This window comes from Centroberyx gerrardi, chromosome 2, assembly GCF_048128805.1.
Source record: "Centroberyx gerrardi isolate f3 chromosome 2, fCenGer3.hap1.cur.20231027, whole genome shotgun sequence".
NCBI classification, from domain to species: Eukaryota; Metazoa; Chordata; class Actinopteri; order Beryciformes; family Berycidae; genus Centroberyx; species Centroberyx gerrardi.
The window spans coordinates 26,095,953-26,120,405 of record NC_135998.1 but is presented as its reverse complement, the minus strand read 5'-3'; the positions used below and the strand labels follow the sequence as shown (position 1 = coordinate 26,120,405).

The window sequence follows — 24,453 nt, the reverse complement described above, 5'->3', positions numbered from 1 at the left end:
TTACTTTATGAGGCCTCTGTTAGTGGGGAAATGTTAAAACTGACTCTGAATCAGTGTTGAAGGGCAAATTCAGCCCTTCAAGTAGTATGTATAACATTCCCAAATGTTTGGCATATTCTATTTGGTCACATTATACACAGAAACTTTAAGTAAACTGTAACAATTGAAGTGAAATCCAAGTGAAGCCTATTGGCAGGGTTGGTTGGTGTGAGGTGGTTCAGGTGTCTGAGGCATCATCGCCCTCTGCTGGTAACAGAAGACACATCCAGATCTCCAGAGCTGACAACATTGGGGATCATATGTGATGTTTATATTTATTTTACAACGTTTGTTTTTTGTTTTTGTTTGTTTTTTACACTCATTTTAGCCTGAGAGAGTCTCTCTTTCCACTGCCTTGTTTTCAAAGATCTTTTCCATGCAAGTCCATTATTAATAATTTAACTGGAGGCGTTTTAAGTTTGTCTGATTTTTTTTTTTTTGTGTGTGTGTGTGTGTGTGTGATTTTATACCAATCTCTTATGTATGAGTTGTGTCAAACGTGTCTTTAATTGAAAAATAGAAAACTCACTTTTTTCTGTATTGATAATACAAAACAGTCATACACTGAGTTACCATGGCTAAATTGAGGATGTACTGTTGAAAACAAATGGACTTACAACTGCTGTCCAGCTAGACTGTCGGTCTGTCTAGATGTATTAAGTGTTTAAATCTTTATTTGGTCTTTGGAGATCTCAGAATCAACCGTTGTCCTAACACTAAGCTTTTCTGCATGCAGCGCAACGACATCATGGCTCGGGCTGTGTGATTTGCAATTGTTCAAAATTGAATCGATCTCATTCATCCACACAGATCTTTAATAGTGGTGTTTTTTGGATCATGTGACTCTGTAGACCTCGGAGCAGACAGCTGAGTTTGCTCAGTAATAGTTACTCCCATCAGTCACCGCTCTCAGTCCATTTTCATTGTATTTGGGCTTATTATGCCATTGTGTTCTGTATTTTTTTTTTTTACCAATCTTTGTTAGATGTTTGTAGAATCCAAATTGTGAATTAATTGTAGACTTTTTTTTTTTACTCCCTCAAGCTAACTCTAGTTTGACCTATAACCCTTGAGTTCTATGACCTTATGCATGTGACCGGTTTCAAGACAAACCCATCACAACGTAAGTGCAATAATTTGTTCAACTGAAAAATGTCATATGAATTATACTGTAATGAAATGTAAATCATGAAAATATATCAGCATGCTTAAAAGTATTGAAGTATTTATTAAAAACTTCAGATTTTAAAAATGAAATAAGAATTTTTAAAGCAATACCATACAAATGTAAATGTACTTTATAAGGTTTTCTTTTTGTTGCATTTTGCATCTTTTCCTACCATTACATTCCTATCTGCTTTCTATATCCCAAGTATATTTTTCCCTTCAAAATAAAACCAAGCACCAAAATGTTTTCCTGTCTTATTCTTTGAATACTCTTTGCCGTATGAAGACATTAGTGTAAATGTCCTTGGGCAAACCAGACCAGGCTTTTGTTGGCACAAATGGAGCAAATGTGTTACACAGGCCCATCTGGAGCGGAGCTGCAGTAATTCTCTGCACACAGTCATGCGTGTTAAAGCGCTAGAAGCGGTAATCTAGTTATTGATAAAATTAGAACGCTGAAAGGATGACACATGACTTTATGTTTTTCATTTATTTTTGTTTTACTATAAACTCAAAATTACAATTGTGTTTAAGCATGTGGTATAATCAACATTTAAAACTTTTATTCAAATGTTATTCCCTTTCAAGCTGTAATATTACGATTCATAATTTAAATGTGATAAAGTCACCGCTGAACCCATTCAAGTCTCCCAAATGTACCGGAACCAACAACAAGCCCTTAAATAGTGTTCTTCAGGTATACATAATTATATTCTTCTAACATCACAGAATTTTTGGCAAATAGTAAACCCCACAAAAAAGTACCGCAGTTAGCTACCATTGATGCATCTTTGTACCAAAGGCAACATCAGCAAAATTCATATCTGTACAGGAAAACATATTTGGCAAAAGAAAAAGTTTCTCTGCAAATCCAACCTGTCATCACCTGCTATACAAGTATCTATATTTTCATTTCCTTTGATAAATAGTTCAAAAATATTGCCAGTTTTTTCCAAAACTAAAAAAACTACCTTGACACCCACATACCAGACATTAAAAAAGATTAAGTGAAAATGAGATGTAAAGAAAGAAAACATCTTTGTTTCGTACAACTTTCATGATAATCAGAGTCATCTTCAATAACAGTTATTTTAGCGTCAGTAATAAATTAACAAAAACAGAGGATTCAATCATTGCACTTCAAGTCGCAACAAAAACAAGAAGGGAAAGAAAACAAAATAATCCGATTCACCCATACATACAATTCCATTTTTACAAGTGCACTATGAATTTTGTTATATTAGTATTCTTAAAAAAGTGTATAGAAAGAAAGACTGTATTGTAGCCACAGCTGAATAAAACCCCACCTTGCTTGTGGCCTAAACTTGTCTCATTCGTATCCGAGAGAGGAGTAAATTACCTGAAAGTGAGACTGAAAAGTGTTTTACTTCTGATGCTCCCTTTTTGTATTGCTCATTTATTGTAGAAGATAAGGATGTCCTCCCCCGGCCACATTTGGTAAATCCCTCAGTGGATCAAAGTCATAGGGGGGAACATTGGTAGCATTCAACCAGGAAGTCATCTCTTCATGACATTCGACCCCCCTGTCACCCTCCAAAGTTCAAAACAACAAAATTAAGTGATTTCAGAGTCTGGCAAAAGCTTGAAAGAACGAGAGCGAGTCAAACTGAGTCTTTCTCATTTGACTCGAATGTTCATTTGGCTGACAATGACATCTGTTGACGTGGGTTTTAATAATGCAACTGATAGTAGGTACAAAAAAAAACAAAAAACCTGAATGCAAGGAGGAGAAAAAGGTGGGAGGGGGAGAAAAAAAGAGACATGAACAATCCCCGACTCTACTCTGCAGAACGCACCAAAGAAAAGCTCAAAAAGAGCGGGTCTTCTTTAACACAGTCGTCACGATTGAAGGAAAGCAAAAGCACAAAAAAAAAAAGAAAAAAATCAATGTCCTCTTAAATGGAATGCTAGTCAGATAAAGAAGAGACAAAAATAGATCATTCAGGAGTTCATCTGCCGCGAGAGAGTCAAGAATATTCCAGAGGGGCAGAGGGGAGGGAAGGCATGGTCCGAGCGGAGCCTCTCCAGTAGGCTGCTGTAAACGTGTACCGATCTGAACGCGGATATATGGACGTAGCAAAAATGTGTGTGTGTGTGTGTGTGGCGTTATGCATAAAGTTGTGTGTAAACATACTTTGTTATGCGCGTGGTATACGTGTCGAAATAAGAGAATTCAAGTCGTTTATTCGTTGGTGACGATGCGAGTGGCGACATGCGGTATGCAGGTGACGTCTGTGGCTCTCTGAGCGCTGGCTGCATTGTGGTGGCGGTGATGGGGCGGGGGGGGGGGGGGGGGCAGTGGTGTGTATGAGTGTGTGTGTGTGTGTGTTCTCTCTAGCTGCCCTCGATGAGCTTGGCCAGGGTGTCGCGGAGCTCGGTCAGCTCGAAGATCTTGCCGTCCAGCAGCTCCAGCAGGGAGCGCAGGCTCTTGCGGAAGGCTTCCCTCTCCTGCTGGTTGCTCTCCAGACGCTGCTCCAGGTCGGTCAGCTGGGCCTCCAAGGTCTGGTTCCTCGACTCCGTGTCCTGAGGGAGATATGCATTTATTGTTTCAGCGAACAAAGCCCCTCGGGGGGGGGGGGGGGGGAAGGTCTGTCAGAAGTCGGGGGTTCAGAAAGATTTTTAAGCATCTGCTCCCCCCCCCCCCCCCGATCATTGAGGTTTCATAGGTGAATGCCTTTCTCATTCAGACGTTCTAGCAGGCCTAAATAACAGACTATGGTGATACTTCAAAGTCAACTGACATGGTTTGGTTTGGCACCAAGCGTACCACTTTGAAGGAAGGAAAACAGATTATTTTTCATTGGGGCCATCTTGGGATATGTCGTGATGTCAAGGTAAAGCTCTTTTCCAAATTTTTAAATGTAATGCCTATTCAACAGAAGACCATATCTGTTAAATTGCAAAGTCTTGCTTGTCATAAATCCAGTACAACACAGATGTGTCTTGTCAATTATACATTTTTCCGATTTGAATGAGTCAAGAGCCACACAGGCTAGTGCACAAACACAGTGTTCAGACTCTGTGTACCGATAATGGCTGGAGTGATGCTTCAGGGGGTTTGGTGATAGTAGGGGAGGTGAAGGGACGATGGGGGGAATCTAGCCAATCAGCTGTGCTTAACCAGCTCTAGGTGTTAAGCAGAGTGTATTACTCACCTGTAGTTTCTGTGTCAGGGAGTCTTTTTGAGATTGGAACTCATTGGCACTCTCCACCTCTACTTTAAGCTGTTCCAATTCCTGCAAGTCATTACAGACAGAAAGAACTGATATTAGGAACAAATAAGATCACAGTACTCACACACAAACACACACACACACACACACCTACTCAACACATCTGGCACACACTCAATACATACCTCCTCCTTGGCCTTCAACGCCAACTCCAACTCTTCTATTGTTTGGTTGAGTTCTGTCTTTTGAGATTTGATCACTGTTGTTTGACCGCTCACACACTCCAACTCCGTCACCTGCAGCACAAACACACCCGTTTACCTTCACCTGTGCATACACAGCATCACATCACCAGCACACCGCTAGAGCCAGTATCAGGTCGGTCAGTCAGAGTGAGACACTTCACTCCTCTACACCTGGGTGCTGTCAAACTTTGTCAGTGTGTAGTAAAAAGAACCCCATTTTCTGTGTTCTTTGTTGAGCAGTACCTAATTCATAAAATTAAGCATGAAGCAAGTTGTATTATTGTGAGAATTTTACTTTATCTAGGAATCTTCATATTTAAGCTGCAATTGTTCACAAATTTGCCAATCCTCTTCTCGTATGTAAATGAATTTAAAGTCATCACACAATTGGAGAACGTACTTTTGGGTTCTTTGTCTGTTAGTTTGCATGGACAGCAGCCATGCAAACTAACAGACAAAGAACCATAACAGACCATATCTATATCATCATACAGTGATGTATGGGGATATAAATAGCTACATCTTTTTATGACAAACATACTCTATCATTTTAAAATAAAGCACATTGTTGTATAAGCTGTACTTTAATGTATGTATGTGATATGTATATAAGCCATGTTTGCTCACAGTTCAGGTGCTAACATTAACTAGCAAGTCAAGTTGCATAATGTTACTCTATTCTCCATAAAATAGATGAAGTCAACTGATCCAGAGCCAGAGAGCTGAGATCATGCTCGAACAAACTCATAATTAACTAGGTCTATATGTCATCACCACTAATGCACTGTGGGATTGTACAGTCTGGACTTGTTTGGTTTAAGGTGTGCCTCTCTATTCAGGGCGGTCACTGAGTGATACCCGTTTGTGTAGCCGCTCGGCCTCCTCCTGATAGGCCGCCAGCTGTTGTTTCCACTGTTTGACGTTGGCTGTGGACTCCAGCAGAGCCGCCGTCAGCTTGGCGTTGTTCCCCTTTAGCGCCGCCAGCTCTGCCTCCCAGTGCTTGTTGATGCTGGATGAACTGAAAGGATGTGAGGGAGAGATAGACAGTTACTACTGAGAGACTGACGGGAGGGAGTGGACTCTACTCACCAGCTGGTAAAGTAGATGTTCTAAGCCCAAAGCCCAACACTTAGGGTGCAATCACACCAACAGTTCATTTTTTTTAATGCATTTTTGGATTTGGTTTATTTTGGTTCACACTGCCAATTACAAGCAAACCAGGGCTTGTAAACAAAAGTCACATGGTCACAAATACCTAATTTATTGGACAGTTTTGGTAACCTGTCATTCAACCAGGTTAGAGATGTTGGTGGCAGAGGGAATCAAAACAAATACACTCTGCTGTAACTTCCCCTCTCTGGTGTTCAAAACAGTTAAGAACACATGAAGAAATTCCTGAATATGAGCGTCAGTCCAGACTGCGGTTTGCACTCAGTTCATGTTGTTTTGCCAGACATTCCAAGCATGAGTAACTGCCAAGGAGGTTCTGGTAACTGCTGGTTATCAGATGTCAACCTCTGTTTCCTTATACCCATAATCCCTTGTGTTTTGGGGTTGTTTCCTGTAGTTGGTTCGGATTACGTTCTCACTCCTGACAAACCGCACCACAGTTCTCTTGGAGAGACCAGAGACCTGCAGCAGGCGGTCTCGGTCTCAAATAAACCGCTCCGAACACGCTTGGTGTGAACGCACCCCGAGGGCCGTAACAATATAGTGATGTTTACATTATTGCAGTACATTTTTATTGATTGAAGTTTGTGTGTTACCAATCCATCACAACTACATCCACAGCCTCTTGAGGAACCTTTTATTTTAGGATTGTACCTCGTCAAAAGGCAAATTTGAGGATTAGTTTACTACTACAGTGAATTGTAAAAGTCTTTGCATCGAATCGGCCTACTTGGATTTAGAGTCTTTAGATGCTATATTCATTGGCTCTTTGTTCTTCGGCATATCTTACATTGAAAATACATGTTTTATCGCCCCTTTGCATTCAATATTGATATTGTGTTATGTTGTAGATTGTGGCCTATTAAGCCTATGGTGTTTTTCCACATTTTGCCCATTAATAAATAAAAATAAACATCTTAGGGATCTAATTCTGTTGGTATTATAGATAAACATTGTTCTTTTCACATTTTACAAGATGCCATGTAACTTCTACATTTGCTGTAGGCCTGTGAATTATACTACACAGTGTGAAGCCCCTGCAGAAGTGAGTCCCAGTCTCTCAGGGTGAATGTGGCAGTGCTTCATGTTTGTTTTGAAACAAGTGTTCTGGCACTTTACAGGTGCTCGGGTGGAGGAGGTGCAGGGTATGCACAATAGGAGTGAGTAAGCAACATCCTCTTTAAAAACACCTGCTAACACCAAAGTGTTATGGTAGCATAGTGTTGTTGCAACTAAGAGAATCACTGAGCAAAATATTTAATTCATGTCTCTGACCTATTTGTATTTGTAAAAAAGCATTAATGCAAACTGCCATGTGATAACACCCTGTTATAAATTGATGAGTAAAATATTGGCCAATTAAGATTTATATTGCCTGGCTGAAATTCATCAACAAAAATGTGCTTAACACGACAATAAATAATCATTAATGCATTAATAACCCCTAAGGCAAAGTTCACACCTTGGAGAGTGTGGTCAGAGGATTTGATGCACAAATGCATCTCCACTCATTTAGTAGTTCATAATTAATAGGACGCACACAGTGTTTTAATGCAATGTTTTAATGCTGTCCGGGGGCTTGGGGACCAGATTAATAATGAATGAACGGATCGACACAACCGGCGTGGACTCCACTGCTCCGTGCTGCACTGTGCCAATTTCATTTTAAATCAGCACTCTAAAGAGAGTCCCTTGTGGACAAGTCAGTCTCTCATTTACAGTGCTGGATGTGACACTTCCATCTTCAGGGTGTATCAACCCTATAAGACGTATTTAACAAAGGGGAAAACTGAATGAAAGGTGCTAAGAACAGCTTTTCAAAACAAAACTGTAATAAAAGGCAAGTAAAATATTTGGTGATTACAGTTTACAGACACAGTTCTCTTTGCCTCTTTGTTTCTACCTACTTTGGTCATTTTCCATCTCCAACTACTGACCACCATTAGTACTGAGATGACCAATGTGTGTGGCTCTCGGCTTTGTCTGGTTTACCTGTGTGAGAAGGGCAGTGCGTTCTGCGAGGGCTCTGCTCTGGCTTCAGTGTGCTGCGGTGTGTCCGGCGTGACTCTCTCATCATCTGTGCCGTTGATGCTCTCTGGGGTCAAAGGTGACTGCAGATCACCTGGGGCCGACTCCTGGGTTTCACACATTCGTGGCACAAAAAACATGACAGTAAGAGAAAATGCACGTCGCATTAACTTTGAGTTCTCAGGCACAACAAATCTAGTGTAATATTGTGTGATCGATCCGATGCTCTCAAAAAACAATACAGGATTTTCAGCTGAACTGCAGTTAGGGATGCTCTGAATTTTAGGCCAACAGTGATTAGATGCAAGTGCTATCTGTAGATTCTGACTCTGATCTAGGCAGCAATGTGGATTTTTCACCTCTCTGGCAAGTTTTAGAGGGTAGCTGTGTGAAATGTAGCAGCAGAAACTCTCATTTAGTCCTAACTTTTAGGCGAGCTTGCAAGATGAGGGACTACAAGCAGTTTTGCTAAATAAAATTGTTACAATTACATTCTGTATTGAAATATAATAAATCGAACTGCACTGAAGTTAGATCTATGCTTTATTTACCATGCACTCTGTGCTGGGTAAAAATGTCTCTGCACATATCTGCCTAAATAGCCTCGTATTTATTGTGCAGAAATAAAAGTAACTATTTTAAACAAAAAATTTGGAGAATCTAAAAATGAAGATGCACACTGGTAAGTATGATTAATTGACAACTGTTTAGCACTGCAAACAACTAACAAAAATCCAATGAAATGTTTCAAATAAGCTATATTTAGAAGAAAAATATGAAGTGGGCATGTATGGAAGTTGAGAAGTGACATTATTCAATTGAAATCATGAAATAGAATTGCAATTTCAATTCCTATGAGGGGATAATGTACGACAAAATTAATATAAATGAAATAATCCAATTTTCATTTTCATTTACATGTTAGTTTTACTAAGTGCTTTTCTGACTCTTTATCTTTGAATGCATCACTATGAGCTGTCATCAAGCATTTGTCAAACCACGATACTTTTCCCTTTTCCTTTTCATTATCACTCTGAACAAGACTGAGACCTCCTGCTTCACAAATCATTTCGCCATGTCCCTAGTCTCCATCGGTCCGCTCGCACCCCGTTAGACTCGACGCGGCCACGGGACACATGCTGTAACTCCAACTGTCACTTGTGAAACGGGCTGAAGTGATGTTTTCTTCCAGACGGCTGTTAGTGCACCAGTGTTCTGTACCTGAGGTGGACTGGAGCTACAGTGAAATACTGATGCCCTGGCAGACTGTAGCGTCAGTGGGTCACAACTTGTCTGCATTCCTCACCTTCCACAATAGAAAGTGGCTCGGTATCAAGACCAATGAATTCCATTACCTTATGTAATGTGTTGGCAGCTTGCTGTCTCTGCTGTGGAGTTTGCATCTTTTATGAGTTTCCCTACTTGATGGCTGGGAGTTGGTGAGAGTCGGTTTGGTCCACTGCCTTGACACTTGACATTCTCAAAAAATCAGCCTATTCCTCGTCATGATGCATCGTAAAATGCCTGTGGAGGTTAGTAGGATTTTTTGTGCACTTCTTTTCCGCTGCACACACATTTCAGATTGCAATTTTTAAATATTTTTGTGGCACTTTATAAAACTGCATGATAAATACCCTTTTCCTGGAGACACTTTGAATTTGTTTTTTATGGGTTTTTTTTGTTTTTTTTAAGGTTGGCTGTTGTCATTTGCAACCAATCAGAGTATCCCTAACGATAGCCGATTTCCACTCCTACTGAGCTGAAAGCAACCTTTTTGAGAGCATGAGGGGAAAACTTTAGGGTTGTCTGTGGGAGGTTTGTGTGGGAAATTCACTGAGATGGGGTTACTCCGGTTGTTAATCTGACATTACGATGATGGAGGAGGTTGTTAGATAAAGACTGGTGACAGGGTTCTCCCCAAAAGAAAAACGACTGGCTTATTATATCCTATAATAACAATGTGAGATGGGCCAAAGTTTGTTTTTGACATGCAATCAATCGATCAAATCCATCCTTATCCTCACACTGTTCAGAAAGAAAAATAATTAAATGTATCTATCACAGCAGCAGTGTTCTGGGGAGACCCCCTGGGGGGGAGTGGAGTCTGAAATGTAGAGATCGGGTGCTACAGAGGGACTGCTACCACTGATCGGGGGTAAGGTCGGGAGAAGGGCCATTAGATCGGGTTAGTGGCAATGATTCTTTACAGTTTCCTTTTACCTTCTTTTTACCAGGTTTGTTGACTGACAACACATTCCTTTTTACAGCAGCACCCTGAGGAGGAATGGTTAGGGAGAGCAAAGGGGGCAGAACAAGCCACACAAGGTTGTTAGCCGGGTGGCCACAGCAGGACACCGTACAGGACGAGTGACAAGTCAAATAGGTTAAAACTCCACCTAGACTTGTGACTACCAATAGGAGCTGTGATATCTGCTGAAACTACCACATGATTACATTTCCCATGCTACTTCTGATACTCAGTGTTTCCCACAGGTTGTCAGTTTACTTTGGGTTATTGGCGACTTGTTATTGACATTTAATTTAGCGAACCCAGTAACTCATATTTTTAGCACACTATTAAACCTCCATTTGATTATCAAGGTTTCAAACTGCCACTCCATGCAGGTTGTGTCGGCAGACACACCGCGTCTCGAAGGAAAATGAATCATGGCACCCGACATGAATCCAAAACATACATTTACTTGGCGGAGTGTTAATTTACATGGGCGGGCCGCGGAAATATTACTAGTAATATTACTAATTAGATACTGGGTGCAAAAATCAATCCAATGGGTCAAATATCACTCAAGTTAGTGTAATTTATGCGCAGCAATGACAGCTGTTAAGTAAAAGCCAAAGGCCTATGTTAACCTGTTGAAAAGATTAGCTGGTGACTGTGGTGAAACATGTATGTATTGCAGGTTGACTTCCTGAATGTAAGTTCTCAGTAAGCATGGATGGGGCTGGCGCTGAGCAGAGTTACCTGAGAGGGAGTGCTGGTGAGCTCCATCTTCTCCTGAGACTTCTCCTTGGCTAACCGCGCTGCCTCCTTGAACTCAGAAAACTTATCTGCAAACTGAGACAACAACAGCAGAAAGTAAGACAACAACCTGGGTGGAAACTCATCTAACCTAATGTACTTATACAGTTCTCTCTCAAAAATACAAAAAATGGTAATAACAATCCCTTCTCCTTGACTTTCTCCTCCAGAGTGTTTTGAGGAGAAGATACAGACAGAGCAGTGAGAAGCAGCTTCTCGGATGTAACCACTGTGTCCTCACCTTGACCAGGTGGCCCTCGGAGGAGAAGCCCAGGCCGTAGACAGTGTTGGCCCGGCTGTCGGCCCACTGGCCAAACTTCTGAGATGTCTTGGTGAACGACATGTTGGGGGTGATGGTGCTGTTGATGATGGCCTGTGGAAGGCACAACACAAACATAAATGGGTCATACATCAAAACCTTGAATCCTAGGATGACATAAAATAAGAAAAAAAAAGACCTATATGTAGTGATAATGCATATATTGTTTGTAAAAGTCCCATTGATTCTTTAAAAATAGCGAGAAAATAGCTAAGGCCGTGAATTGGGATTGCTGCCTTGGGCAACAGAGGCTGTCTGCCTGTTATCTATCTGGCCTGGGACCAGGGGATGTGTGTGTGTGTGTGTGTGTGTGTGTCTCTTGTATAGAGGTGGGGTTGCATCCCCGCTGATTAGTAAACAGGAAGCAGTCAATGAAGAGAGGGCCCAAGTGAGCTCAATTGACTGCAGCGTTATTGATCAGTGAGGGAGGGGGCAGCTGTCTGGGCGCAGGAGGGGGACAGTAAGACTGGTGTCTGTCAAACTTATGTTAATATGCCTTTACTGTAGTTTTACAAGCTGGTGGCTGGGCTTCTTTTCATTTTGCAAATTATGATGTATTGTATTAGAGAGGCTGAATGGAAAATTTCAATAAAATTCCCTTAACAATGCAAAAAAGTTTTTATGATCGCTTGACATGAAAATGCTTTTGTCGATAAAGATCATAAATCACGCCATAAATAGCGATGAAAACACGTTTGCCAAATAAATGACTAACCCTTTTTCTGATGAAGGTGTTCTGTGATGTATCTACTTCCACCCAGCTGGTGAAAACACACCTAATTCACATTATTATGCTTGTGACATTTCAAAAGTTTGCTTAAAATCCGCCTGACAGTTGGAAGGAAACATAGCCAATGACTTGGCATTGTGTGGCATCTGTCTCTGTTATGTGTACGCATGCGAGCGCGTGTTTTCTCTTTTCTCTGCTGAGATGATTTGATGTTGTCTGGATAATATCCTCGAGCGCCAGCCCACCCGTTCTCTGCTATTTCCGGCAGAATACAGTGCTACTTGCTACTTCCACAACAGCAGTAGTCACCCAGGCAGCGGAGGGCCTTACATAACCGCGCTAACTCCACCCCTGCGCCCCTCTCGAGCCTAAAATAATCACTGCCACATAGATATGACAGACCCGGCCGCCCCTTCACCGCTTCGCCTCGGCCGTCGTCCGCGGAAAGGCCGAGGCAGACCGATGAGAAAAGTTGTGTGTAAGTGAGTTCGGACACTCACAAGTTCCCGGCGATAAAGTCGTGGTTCTGGGTTGTGAATGAGAAGGGTAGAATAAACACACACGCTGTACTGAGTGCTATACATGCGCACACCTTAGATCCATCCAGACTGATGATTCGGTATACATTCCGGGTGCTGTCAAAGAAGTAGGAGACGGTGACAGCGTGTTTACTGGTGGGGACCCAGTTCTTCTTGGTGGTGGGGTCAATCTGGAAGACATGGGCCCGTGTGCTGAAGATAGGCTGCTCTCTGCAGGGAGAGAGAGAGAGAGAGAGAGAGAGAGAGAGAGAGAGAGACGGAGAGAGGGAAAGAAAGAGATGGGGCAATCAGTATCTGGTTATAGGCCTCAACTCTGAGGTTAGGTCGGCCTTAAAATATGCTGCGTGTAACTGAACCCGGGCCTGTGAGGGGGAAAACAGGCTTCTACCAAAATAGATTAAACAAGCCACATCAGCAATAGACAACTCCAGTGTGTGTGTGTGTGTGTATGTGTGCGTGTGCGTGTAAAAGCCACTATGGTCACATGGCCAATCACTTTAGTTTTAGTCACCACTGCCGCCACATAGACTATTCAGCACAAGATCTTGTTCAACTAGACAGAAGGAGAATGTTGTCAAAAGGCAAAACAAAAGACAAATGTGTGAATAAAGCTGCACATTAAACATCTAACCCTAACCAGCCAAGAAGAACGTGATGAAGCGGAGGTAGGTGAGAGACGCAGCCTCCCAGATCTCAGCACATCCATAATTCACTCTCTCCTGCTGTGTACTGCACTACCACTGACTGGAAGAGGAAAAACACCCGCCAGGCATTCACACTGTGCGCACACACACACACACACACACACACACACACACACACACAGACACAGGAGAGCAAGTGTGTTATGTGCAAACACAAAAGGTACACATACACATAAGCGTTACGCACGCATGCATGCACACACACACACACACACACAATCTCCCTCTTCACAAGTTGTGTTTTAAAGATAGTCAAATATATTAATTCTGCTCGTATACACAGTATCAGTCAAAAAGTGAGTAATATGAGAAAATATTACAAGCATATCTACTGGAAATAAAAAATAAGCAGTAAATGAATGGACAAATGTTCAAATTAGCCTCATCAAATTGACTTGCAAGGTACCAAAACACGACAAGAATAAACCATAATTCCATGATCGCTCCGTTATTTGGAGTTAATGAACCTTTGCAGACTGTGGGTGATGAAGGTAGAGTCACTAAAAATGATTTATGTTTTCATGCCAAGCCACTTTAAATATAGACTTAAGAGAAACCTGACAAAATAAGATCAAACAAGCAATCATAATGGTGATATTTAGGCTATTTCAATACTATTCACACCTAGCACAGTCAGACAGTAATACTGAATTATTTCTCTGGGTGTGTAAGTCCACGGGACAAAGAGGGATAAGAATGCCCATAAAAAGGTGAAAAAATATATAAAAGGTGAAAAGAAGAATGGTGAAAGGTGAACAGAAGAATGTAACCTGGGTGCAGAGAGAGAGAGAGAGAGAGAGAGAGAGAGAGAGAGAGAGAGAGAGAGAGAGAGAGAGAGAGAGAGAGAGAGAGAGAGAGAGAGAGAGAGAGAGGTCTTTCTTGAAACTTACTCCCTTGTGTGTGGGCGGTAATGATGAAATCAGGCAGGAATTATGCATTTTTTAAAAGCAGCAAACGCGAGGGCAGATATGCTAATTTGCCTCTACTTTTAAAATAACAAGAGTTGAACAATGCTGCAGCAGAGCCCACAAACATGGACAGTCATCATCTCCCCCGGCGCGGCTATTGTACCGAACCAGAGAGGATGACAGATAGCCCCGAGCCCGTGTGTGTTGGAGGGGGAAGAGGCCAGGACGGTGCGGAGGTGGCCTCTAATCAAAGCCAAAGTCAATTGATCGGCGCCAACACGATCATGTGGGTTCCAATCGATGCTGCAGTGAGAGTTGGTGCTCTTCCACGCTTGTTTGGTCGGTGCAGATTTGGAGCCGCTCCCGATGCATATTTGGCTGCTGCTGCGGCCTGTCACTCATTTAATTTTGAACATCACTTTCACACCCATTGCACCTGTCACGGGTGTAGCAGGAGGGGCTGGTGCTGACGTGATCCGTCTGGGGTCCCATGACGGATGTCAGTGATGCAGTGACACCTAATGACACGGACCAATAACTATTGAAATGCTATTTTTGTATTAAACACACAATACTCTATGTACATAATGCTCTCCCGTTATTAGAATACATTGTTAAAGACTACAGGTACAACAGCAATATTAAGGTTAATAATGTGTATCTGATAAACATCCAGGCCTATTTCCCAACACTGAATAGCAAATCACAGCTGAGACCTTGCATGTGTGAGTGTGCGTTGAGTAGACCTGACCAGCAGGGGGCACAGTGTCTAAAGCAGAGACACCGAAGTGACGCAATGATGCCAAAGGTGACCTGGAAGCACCTGTGCCAACATACAGAGATCAGCAGGCTCTGGACGGCTTCCAAACACTGCTATGGATGAAAAGCTCCCAGGGTCTTGGATTAAAAGCACGCATAGCAAAACAAGCTGCGTCGCTCCGGTTACAACCGATCAGAACGCCCTTGGAAACCCACAAAAAACTAAGAGCAGATTTTTGCCTGGAGATGTACAGTCTCCGTTTGGAAATGTCCCAATTTGTCCTTCCCTCAGAATATCAAACGCTAGGCCTGATGCTGAAACAAGTCGTCCTCTCCAGCCCAAAACAAGGAGAGATGGAGAATTATGGAGTTTGACCCTGTATATGGACAATTACATTTATGCAACTGCTTCAAATACAAGACTATACTCAAAGACTATGTACTAAAAATCAAATCTACGCTAAATCTACGCCAATTAAAAAACTGGTCGAGTAAGAAGATATTGTTGCCATAATGGGCCAAGTTAGGAGACAGTGTGTGCCAACTTCCTCCTCACCATGGTTTTCATGGATCACACTTCACCAGGACAGCCATCCCAAACCATTTGAAATCAGTGGCATAGCCAGGATTTTATAATTGCATATAAATAATAACTATTGCCTAAGTGCTTCTAAGGTGACTTATAAAGTAATCTAACTTCAATATTAATGGAATCATATTTAAAAATGGCAAGTAGGAAAATGATGAGTAAATATGGCAGTTTTAAAATGAAAATGAAAAACAAACCAAACTCTGGTTTTGAAAGTGTTTTTCTCTAACAGCAGTGAGGAAAAACACATTCTAGACATGTAAGCACACATTCAATATTAACATTTATACAAAAAACAAGCATTTATTTATGTTTGTATTCAGTGGTTCAGAATTTCAACGTTCAGACAAACAGATGGATGGACAGACAGATCTAAATGTTAAGGCTCCTTAAATATTCTAAATTCAATGTGAAATTCCTAATTTGTATTTTTTACTACACACATTAGATCAGAGAACCTGTTTTAAGGTTTTTATGGAGTGAGAGGCTGCAAACAGCCCTGTGCCCTGACTACGACCCTCACAAGCTCAGAGGTGACACACACTAGACAAGTCTGTTCTAATCACTTTGCCAAACACATTTCCTAAAGCAACAATATGGCTGCTGGACTCTTTCCAGCACAAATATTGTCCATTATTGTACAAAGTTCAGCTCAGCACATACAATCAAGAATTCATATTTCATCTAAGTGGTGATGTAGGCTATATTACAATGTATTATACAATGGGGAATTTCAGACAAGCAAGCTGATGGGTAAGGGACAATTTCCAAACAGAATTATAATTCCAATAAAGTTAACTTTACTTAAAAAATAAATAAAAAATGCATCTGGCTTGACGTAATCAAGGGGCTAGTTAGCAATCTCACTTACTTTCTCTTCTTTTTTATTCTTTTGTGTGTACACTACTTTTAATTTCACTAAGTACACAATTATTGGTAACTATTGTATAAAACCTTTACTGCAATTATAGCCAAGTACAGTACAACAACATTACAAGCAATGGCAGACTCACCTTCTTGTGGTGATTTGGAAATCTGGTGGATTCACAGAATACTAAAAATAGATCTAGAAGGTTTTCATGTTATGCAGGCAGTGAGCAAGTTTATTGATAATAATTCATGTAGATGCTATTGCTTAGTGACTAGCTTCAAATTTAGGGTGGCCAAGCTTGAAAACTACAGGGCCGCTAACCTTCTTGGCTACAGCACATCAACTCTCTTGATTTTAGAAATATTCATGATTATAATAGAGTGAGACTCTCTAGTCGTGAACTTAGACTTGCAATCCTTCTATAGACCATCAAAGCTAAGTTGTACTTCTGTAAAAACATATTATCTCCTTTGAAATAGGTATCCAAATGCAAAGTAGGTATCCAAAATGCAAAATGCAAAGCATTGGCCTAATCACTTGCATTTTCTGCTGCATTCAACTGTGTAGAATTGAGATCCTCTTTCCCACCTGTCACTCTGGACTACTGGACTAAAATAACACACGCACCACACTCTTGATCCTCAGAGGGCCGGCAGCGACCGTCATGCTACATGTAGGCAGTCAATAAGCCACTGAAGCATCTGTGTGTGACTGACTAGCCATGTAAACTCTTGGTTGGACTGGGCTGACTGAACCAGAGAAAAGGCAGCAGCCCTGTCTTGACCAGAGTGAGCTTCTCCTGGACTCTGAGCTTCTCAACTGGCCTTCTTCCACTATCAAAGACAACCACAGAAGCCCTGAATCCATTCTCCTCAACATGAGCAACGCCAGCCCCGCGCTAAAGCAGGCTGTTCATCTTGAAACTGGGCTCATTCTATGGAGATTTGGTCCTAAGATGCCTATCTGCCAAGCTTCCAGGGAAAGGAGATTTGATTGCTTGGCTGGGAGCGGATTCCTCCCGGTGTCCAGGGTCTTCTCCGGGACAGCGTGATTGTTCCTCGCTCTGGGAGCCTCTCCTCGTGTCTCCATGTGTTAATTAACTCAGCGGAGCGGAGACTCGGCAGATGTTATTTAAAAGATAGACTCAGTTAATCAGAGAGATGGTGGTAATGTGAGGGTGCGCACCCAGGATTCACACCGGCTCACGCAGCCTGACAGCTGAACAGTGTGGATGGTGAGACTATTTATACGTATTTGTGCTTAAAGCACAATCTGTAAACTGCTAATTGTGTAGTGTATCTGGGTAGTGCTGTAGCAAGTAAACAGCTTTGTCTTGCAAGAAAATCAAGTCTTAGGTTACTTTCAATGCCACAGAGAGATCAGAAACTGCTGTGTATGTGCACCAACTACATTTTTCATTTCTGGGGAATTTTGGTATGTGTGTGTGTGTGTGTGTGTGTGTGTTCTTCATCATGAAGAAATTTCACTTCCTCCTGTCCTCTGACATAATTTGTTTCCAGCGACTCTTCCCTGTTATCTATCAGTTAGTGTGCAGGTGTGTGCGCTCATGTATAGCCAGCAGGGTTCATGCCAGGACGCTTTTGGAGGGGTCAAGTGGGCCCCCCTGCTACTACTCTAGGGGTCAATGCCTAATCTGAGGGGGTCAACAGAAAACAATGAACCAGAGGCTGCTCCACAACTCATGAACTTGCCACCTATTAAAATATATTGTCAAATAATGGATTAAAGAATTTTCTACAATATAGTGATGAAGCAGGCTACATAGGCAGCTCAACTCAAATCCTTAATACCATATTTTGTTTTGCTATTAGTCACTGGTATAGAATTTCAAGAAGTTCAACATGGCCATGCACCGAATCAGAAATTGATCTGAAGATACTTGAGCACAAAATGAAATTATAGACTGACACCGACACAAATTTTTCTTTCAAGAAATAACCTGTTTCTCCAAAAAGGCAAAGGCAAAATATCTGCATTAAGTGTGATTATGGTGCTCTATAAATCTCTTTCAAAACGTAAATCATTGCTAAGATAGATAGTTATTTACCTGTGGCAGTATCTGACTGAAAATTTTGTTTGATTCAATCTTGTTCCAAAAGAAAGTGTCTGAATGAGTTTCTGTTTAGCATCTAATTAATTGCTTAATCGACAATCGGTTAATTTGGCAGACTAATACAATTTGAATTTGTTTATAAGCCAAGTGCTTGCTTGTACGTGCGATCTACCTGAATTGTATTCAAAGAATTCATGAGGAACCCAGAGGCCACTGGGTTTAGGCTCCCATGTCAAGACTAAACAGGAGAGAAAGAACAAGGTGAGTTCAGCCAACTGAAAATGAACTTGCTGAAATCAGAAATGGTCTATATTCGTTCATGGCTTTAGTAAAGACAAAATATCGCTATAGCATTGTGGCGTGGCTGGATTTTGCCACTGACAAGGAGGAAAAAACTGCACCATCGTTGGCTCTGCCAATGTTCAACACAAACAGTATCAAAGTTTCCATCAGCCATGATTTTGAAAAGGGCCAACTGAGTGCCCCGACCAAATTCTAGCACATCATTTTATATTAGGGTATATTTAGGGTGTCATCAGTGTGATGGCGAGGCAGGGATCAAAACCTGACCCTGTGTGTGCGTCTGTAATTGTGTGTCTGTGTGTGTCAATTGTTAGCACATAATCCCTTTCACAATGAAATGTATTGTGGCATGCAAGTGTCAATGACAAGTGCTATGACAGAGGAATCTGACCGCAGATGTTATCAAATCAGCAGTTCTCCACTTACAACCGGCAGACACATTCAGGGAAACAGAAGACACACACAGACACACACACTGCTGTTTGCATAGTGGTAGGCAGACAGACAAAGACATGTACTGTCTGTGTTCTGGTGCAGCTCCCAATTACGCTCTTTATCCGTGAATGCCACCAGTTGCAAAATGGTCACCCAGGTCAAGCCGCTTTTGGTGCATGCTGCATCTCTTATGTAGTAGCAACAAAACCGTACGACTACTCTTAGAAAGACACCTTTTTTCTCAAAAGCACCTTTATCTTTCTCTCAACAGCACGTCGGTTTCATTTAAGGGAAAAACCCACTTTTTTCCCCCACATTTTTTTGGTTTTAAGTGCATTTATGCATTCATTCATAGCCTAGTCTTGGAAGTTAGCAACTGTCACACCTTCCCTTTTAGGATGCTACTTAACCTCTGCCTAGGTGCTATTCAAACTCATCTGACCTGTTATTCAAAGCTTCTTCATAGTAACGCAATAACATAATGAGTCATTGATAGCAAATGCTGACAGACAGACAGATGACAGATGATATGCCTATATGATTCCTCTCTAATTTACAAAGCCATATCATAATTTAAATTTCTCATTCCTCACTGTGAAACAAATAAACTGTCTGTTCCAAACATTTGCCAAAACTGATACAGATACCCACAGCAATAACTGAACTTTTGGATGATAAAGATATTTGCCACCAATATACAGTATAAACAGTTTGTTGGCTCTTCACTGTGGTTATCAAACTAAACTGACAACAATAAGATGTCTAGCCTCAAGACTTAAGTTCACAGGTGGTTTTACCATCCGGGCCCCTAGACTGTGTAACGCTGTGCATAAGGAATCTATATATATTCAATATCATCTTTTAAATGACTTCGTAAAAACACATTTTTATATACTTGCTTTCAATTAATTGTTTTTTTATTTTGCCAGCTTTTTATTTTGAGTTGTTCATGTTTTTATGTATTTTTATGTATTTTTTCTTCTAACCAGTGTTCTTGTGAATGTGTTCCCTAATTTTACCTCCTCCTTTTTAGCATTTTATTTTTGTTTTCATGACTTCCCGTAAAGCACTTTGTACACTCTGCTTTTAGATAAGTGCTATAAATACAGTTTTTAAAGTAAAATAGTGAAAGCTTATCATCTATATAACAGGGAAAAGATGCTAGGAGGGAAAAAAATATTTGACTATGAAAAGAGGAGAAAATCCCACGGTGGCCAGTAGCACTCTGCTGTGTCAAAACACTGATGGTTGCAGTCTGTGCTTACTAGGCACAGAAAAATAACCCTGCATTACTAACTTAGCTGCTGCATCGTCATGGCAACAACCATGTGACTCAGGGCTGGTCATGAGCTGTGAACATCCTCCAACTCTCTCTCTCTCTCTCTCTCTCTTGCTCATTCTCTCTCCTTCCCACATGCTCTCTCGCCCAATCAGATCCCAGTGTCCCTATCGGTTAACCCACTCACAGAGGGAGGCAGCTGGGCTTGGCAAGGCAAAACCTCCGGTTTAAAATACCCATATGCCATACATTGGTCCGGGTGGTCTTAGTAACAGATAGACACGTGTGTGCGCGTGTGCTGCGTGTGTGTGGACACATACATTCATATGCACAGGGGATGTTTGTTGCTTGATCTCAGTCACACTATCATATTTTGTTTCCCATGGTTGCTCAAGGTAGGGGGAAGCACTGACAGCTGCCTGGAGCCCCGTGTCTTTTCCCACTGGTTGAAGCCCGCTCTCTCCATCTTTCCCTTAGAGTGTGGACGAAACAAGCTCCATCTGCTCAGAGAGGTGAACAGGTGAGTAAGAGTTATCGCATCGCTCCTCTACCTATCACTTCATCGCTGGCAGTGCAGAAGAAGAGGACGTCTCCTGTCTTTTCAGTGACCTCTCCAGTGTTTTTCTCTCAACTCATCAAGGGGTAGATTTGTAAAAGCATATGGTTATTGCTTCATTTTCTGTTATTATTATGCTTCTGTCCAGTTTTTCATGCCAATAAAGCTGTGATGATTCCACAATAAAGTTCACTTGTATGACTCTGAGATAAAGACTCTGCACTCACACTCAGAGTGAGTAACTTCATTTGAAGATTGTTTCTGTGGAGGTAAGGAATTGGGAGCTGCAGGGGAATCTGTAATATATAGGACACATCTGACTTTAAACACTTTTCACAAAATTATCCAGTGCTATGTTTAGTCCCCTCAGCCAATAGTAAGTAAAAAGCACACTGGCAGGAGTGGGCTGTTGCCTAATGTGGTTTAAGCGTTACAAATGCAAATGTAAGGCTTTTCATATTGGCTGGAGCATCTCACCATTCCACGTAATCTGTTCACTATTAATTATTGCCTCAATATAACTGAATTCCTCTGACAGATACCTGGAGCTCAGTGGTTTTTCAGAGGTGCCAAGTCTCAGGCTGACAGCGTGTTTACATTAATAGAAGAGCCAACTCTGACAGGCTAATTCAGGGATAAGGGCACATGCATTCTGTCTGCGTCTGAGGAATTGATTTTGACTGGATTATTGGCTTTGAGAATTACAGATGATGTGCATTGCTTGAGGAGGTAAGTAATTCACCCCCCCCCCCCCCCCAACCACAATATGACAACAAACCAACCACATGCCACATCTGCCTTCATCTGCAGGAAGAACTAGGTCGCTCTTGATCAGGAGAATCACCACACATCTGGGGCTTCAGCTACTTGCATTACATGAGTCAACTGCAAGAGAGATCCTTACTGTCTGGTGGCGATTTGAGGAGGCTTGGCTTCCCTCTTGGTAGCACAAAATAAATAATGATCCTCCGGCTGACTATCATTTTCCTGTAACAGTGAGGGGAAATAATATCGCATATGCCTTACTTCCCCACTATCCCGTTTCATCAGATTGTGACAAATCATGCACTGTTTTGTCCCAGTTTACAGTCTGAGCTGTGCTATTTGGCCTGCTCTCTGTCATCAATTCACAAACAGTAGTCTAGTTCATCATGGGCAACATCACAGCCTAATCTTGTGGTTTCTGTTGTCTTGGATGCCAGATGTTTATGTGGAGGCTAAGACTAGACCCAGTGATGGACAACCACTGTTATCAGTAGTATATCCAAGCCTTAGTTTGGTATTTTCATGTGCTGTCAAGGTGACAAGGGATGGCAAGAGTAAGTGCCAACTTCATACAGCTAGCTTGCTAGCCATGTTTGCCAGTCTGGCAGCTATCAGATAACCCTGCTTTGGTACCCTACTGAAACCTCCTGCTGGACTGCTGAAATCTTTAAAAAAAAATTAAAAAAAATAAAACACACACACAGACAGTCATGCCTCGACACTGAGGGTGAAGAGCATAGGTTGTCATTGCACTGTGTTGCAAGTTACATACCCCATTTTGGTAGGTTTGGTTGCTAACTGGAGTCGAAATGGTCCTGTGAGTGGTCTCTGAGGGCGGTGGGAACAGGCTTGCAGCTAGCCGCTGTGTTTTATCCTCTCCAGTAAGCTGCTCTGCTCAGCGCTGATGGCTGTGACTTGACGCCGGAGCCACGGTGTTGTTCAGTCCGACATGGCTTGCTGGTCTGCTCCTGGATGTGGCGGGGTGTTGCTTCATCCAGACAAACGTGTCGGTGCATGCATGATGCCCGAAAACACCAGCACTGACGCTAGTAGCTGCCGTTAGCCGAATAACACCAACTCTTCAATCATGCTCATGCGAGAGGCTACATGCGAGGATTACCAAGCTAACTCGGGACGAGACTGACAGCAGAGACAGTGTGGTTTTAATGCAAATCTAGCTCGAGTTGGTGAAATTGCTTATTTTTTTTCATTCTCGGATTAAACAAGTTGAGAAATACAGGCGGGAAGCAGCGTTATCTAGCCGGTCAAAAAAACAAGGCAGAAATACAGACTCCACTTTTCTGCAAAATGAGCTAGCTTTATCCATTCGTTGCTAGCCTGCTGTCGACTCTCTCCGTTGCCTGCTGGTATGTGCTCTCCACAGAGGACACAGACGTGAACGTGACCAGTAGATACAGATGCAGAGATAGCAGATGGGCAGATAGTTATCATCGACCGAGAACAAACACTCAGCACTCATCCCAGTAGCTCCATTTAAATAAGCCGACTGTCCATAAATCCCAGTTTTAGTCGCTGGCTCTCGTCGCTCGCTGTGCCATTAAATTCCTCCAGTCCTATGTGATATTAGAGCGTGTTATTGCTGCAGTAGGCATGAGCAAACAAGACCGAGACTGTGTTAGTCATTTCTGCTACTTGGGAATAATAAACATTTTCTGTCGAGAGAGCTTCATCTCCGGTCTGTTTTTGAGAAAAGGGAAAAGACTTGGTGCATACTCAAGTCTTCATCATCACGTCTGTCCTACGAGACCACAGCAGCTAAGCTCACTGATAGTAAAAAATAAAAATAAAAATAAAAAATGTGTGAGCAGTTAATGCTAAATATGCAAATTCCTTATCTTACTGTTCATTGACATTATAGCCTACACCGGGACCCAAATGTCAAATTGTGGTCTGGATGCTCCATCGCCCGGTTCTCCTTTCATCAGTCTGCACAGAGTCTATCAGCTCTCATCCCATTCATTAGCTCGGCTCAATCCCTCTGCCCAGTGGGAGCATTAAGCTGCGACGTCATCACGCTACTCTCTTTGAAACCTGACGTAATTGGCAATAAAGTCTTTCGTCATTTCCGGTATGCCTATAATAATAATACTAATACTAATACTACTACTAATAATAATACTGTTAGGTTACAAAATAGTAGCTTATTTTGCAATACAAAAAAAGAGTGGTACAGACAGGCTTAGTGGACTTTAATATACAGTAACACTCCTCTTGAGGCAAGATAATTTTGCTATATGACAGATATTATGAGAAGATTTACTGCTAAAGTACTTTATGGCATAACTTCATTTAAATTAAGTACAAAACAAAAACAGGTGTCACTAACTACAATGACATATACACACACACAGGAATAGATTATGTGCTACTGATGATTGCCATCTTGTGGACAATTATTGATATGGCTTATACTTGCTTTGTGTGGTTCGAAGAGAAGCAAGAGGACAAGCAAATAAAACTGAAAGATCTTTTGAAAATTCTGGCAACTGACATTATCAGAGCCATCAGAAAAGTATCAAGATCTCATTCTGGGTGTGAATTAATAATGAAATGAGGTAATGTCTTATGCTGTAAATGGAAGCGACCGCAGACTAATTTACTGTATATAAGGAAGGAACAGGTCGTATGGCCCAATAGGGCTCATTTTATTTGGATAGTCCAATTTTGAGACTCAGCTTCCTATCAAGTGACTATAATGTGTCACTAAAACGTCTACTG

The 24,453-nt window shown here is 41.7% G+C and overlaps 1 protein-coding gene across 2 annotated transcripts; it reads right to left on the bottom strand.

The window, feature by feature from the left end:
- Positions 1 to 1,336: 1,336 nt before the first annotated feature.
- On the bottom strand, positions 1,337 to 23,196 carry homer1 (homer scaffold protein 1). 2 transcript variants are annotated; one of them, XM_071901722.2, is made up of 10 exons: positions 22,487 to 23,196; positions 12,525 to 12,681; positions 11,125 to 11,256; positions 10,827 to 10,919; positions 10,064 to 10,117; positions 7,808 to 7,950; positions 5,504 to 5,663; positions 4,586 to 4,696; positions 4,383 to 4,463; positions 1,337 to 3,750 (listed from the first exon to the last, which is right to left on the bottom strand). In XM_071901722.2, the coding sequence occupies exons 1-10, from the start codon at positions 22,489 to 22,491 to the stop codon at positions 3,562 to 3,564; spliced, it is 1,125 nt and encodes a 374-aa protein (XP_071757823.1). In that variant the 5' UTR covers positions 22,492 to 23,196; the 3' UTR covers positions 1,337 to 3,561. The 2 variants fall into 2 exon arrangements, with proteins under 2 accessions (XP_071757823.1, XP_071757824.1); XM_071901723.2 differs by lacking the exon at positions 10,064 to 10,117 and having other exon boundaries at positions 1,338 to 3,750.
- Between the last annotated feature and the right edge of the window lie 1,257 nt (positions 23,197 to 24,453).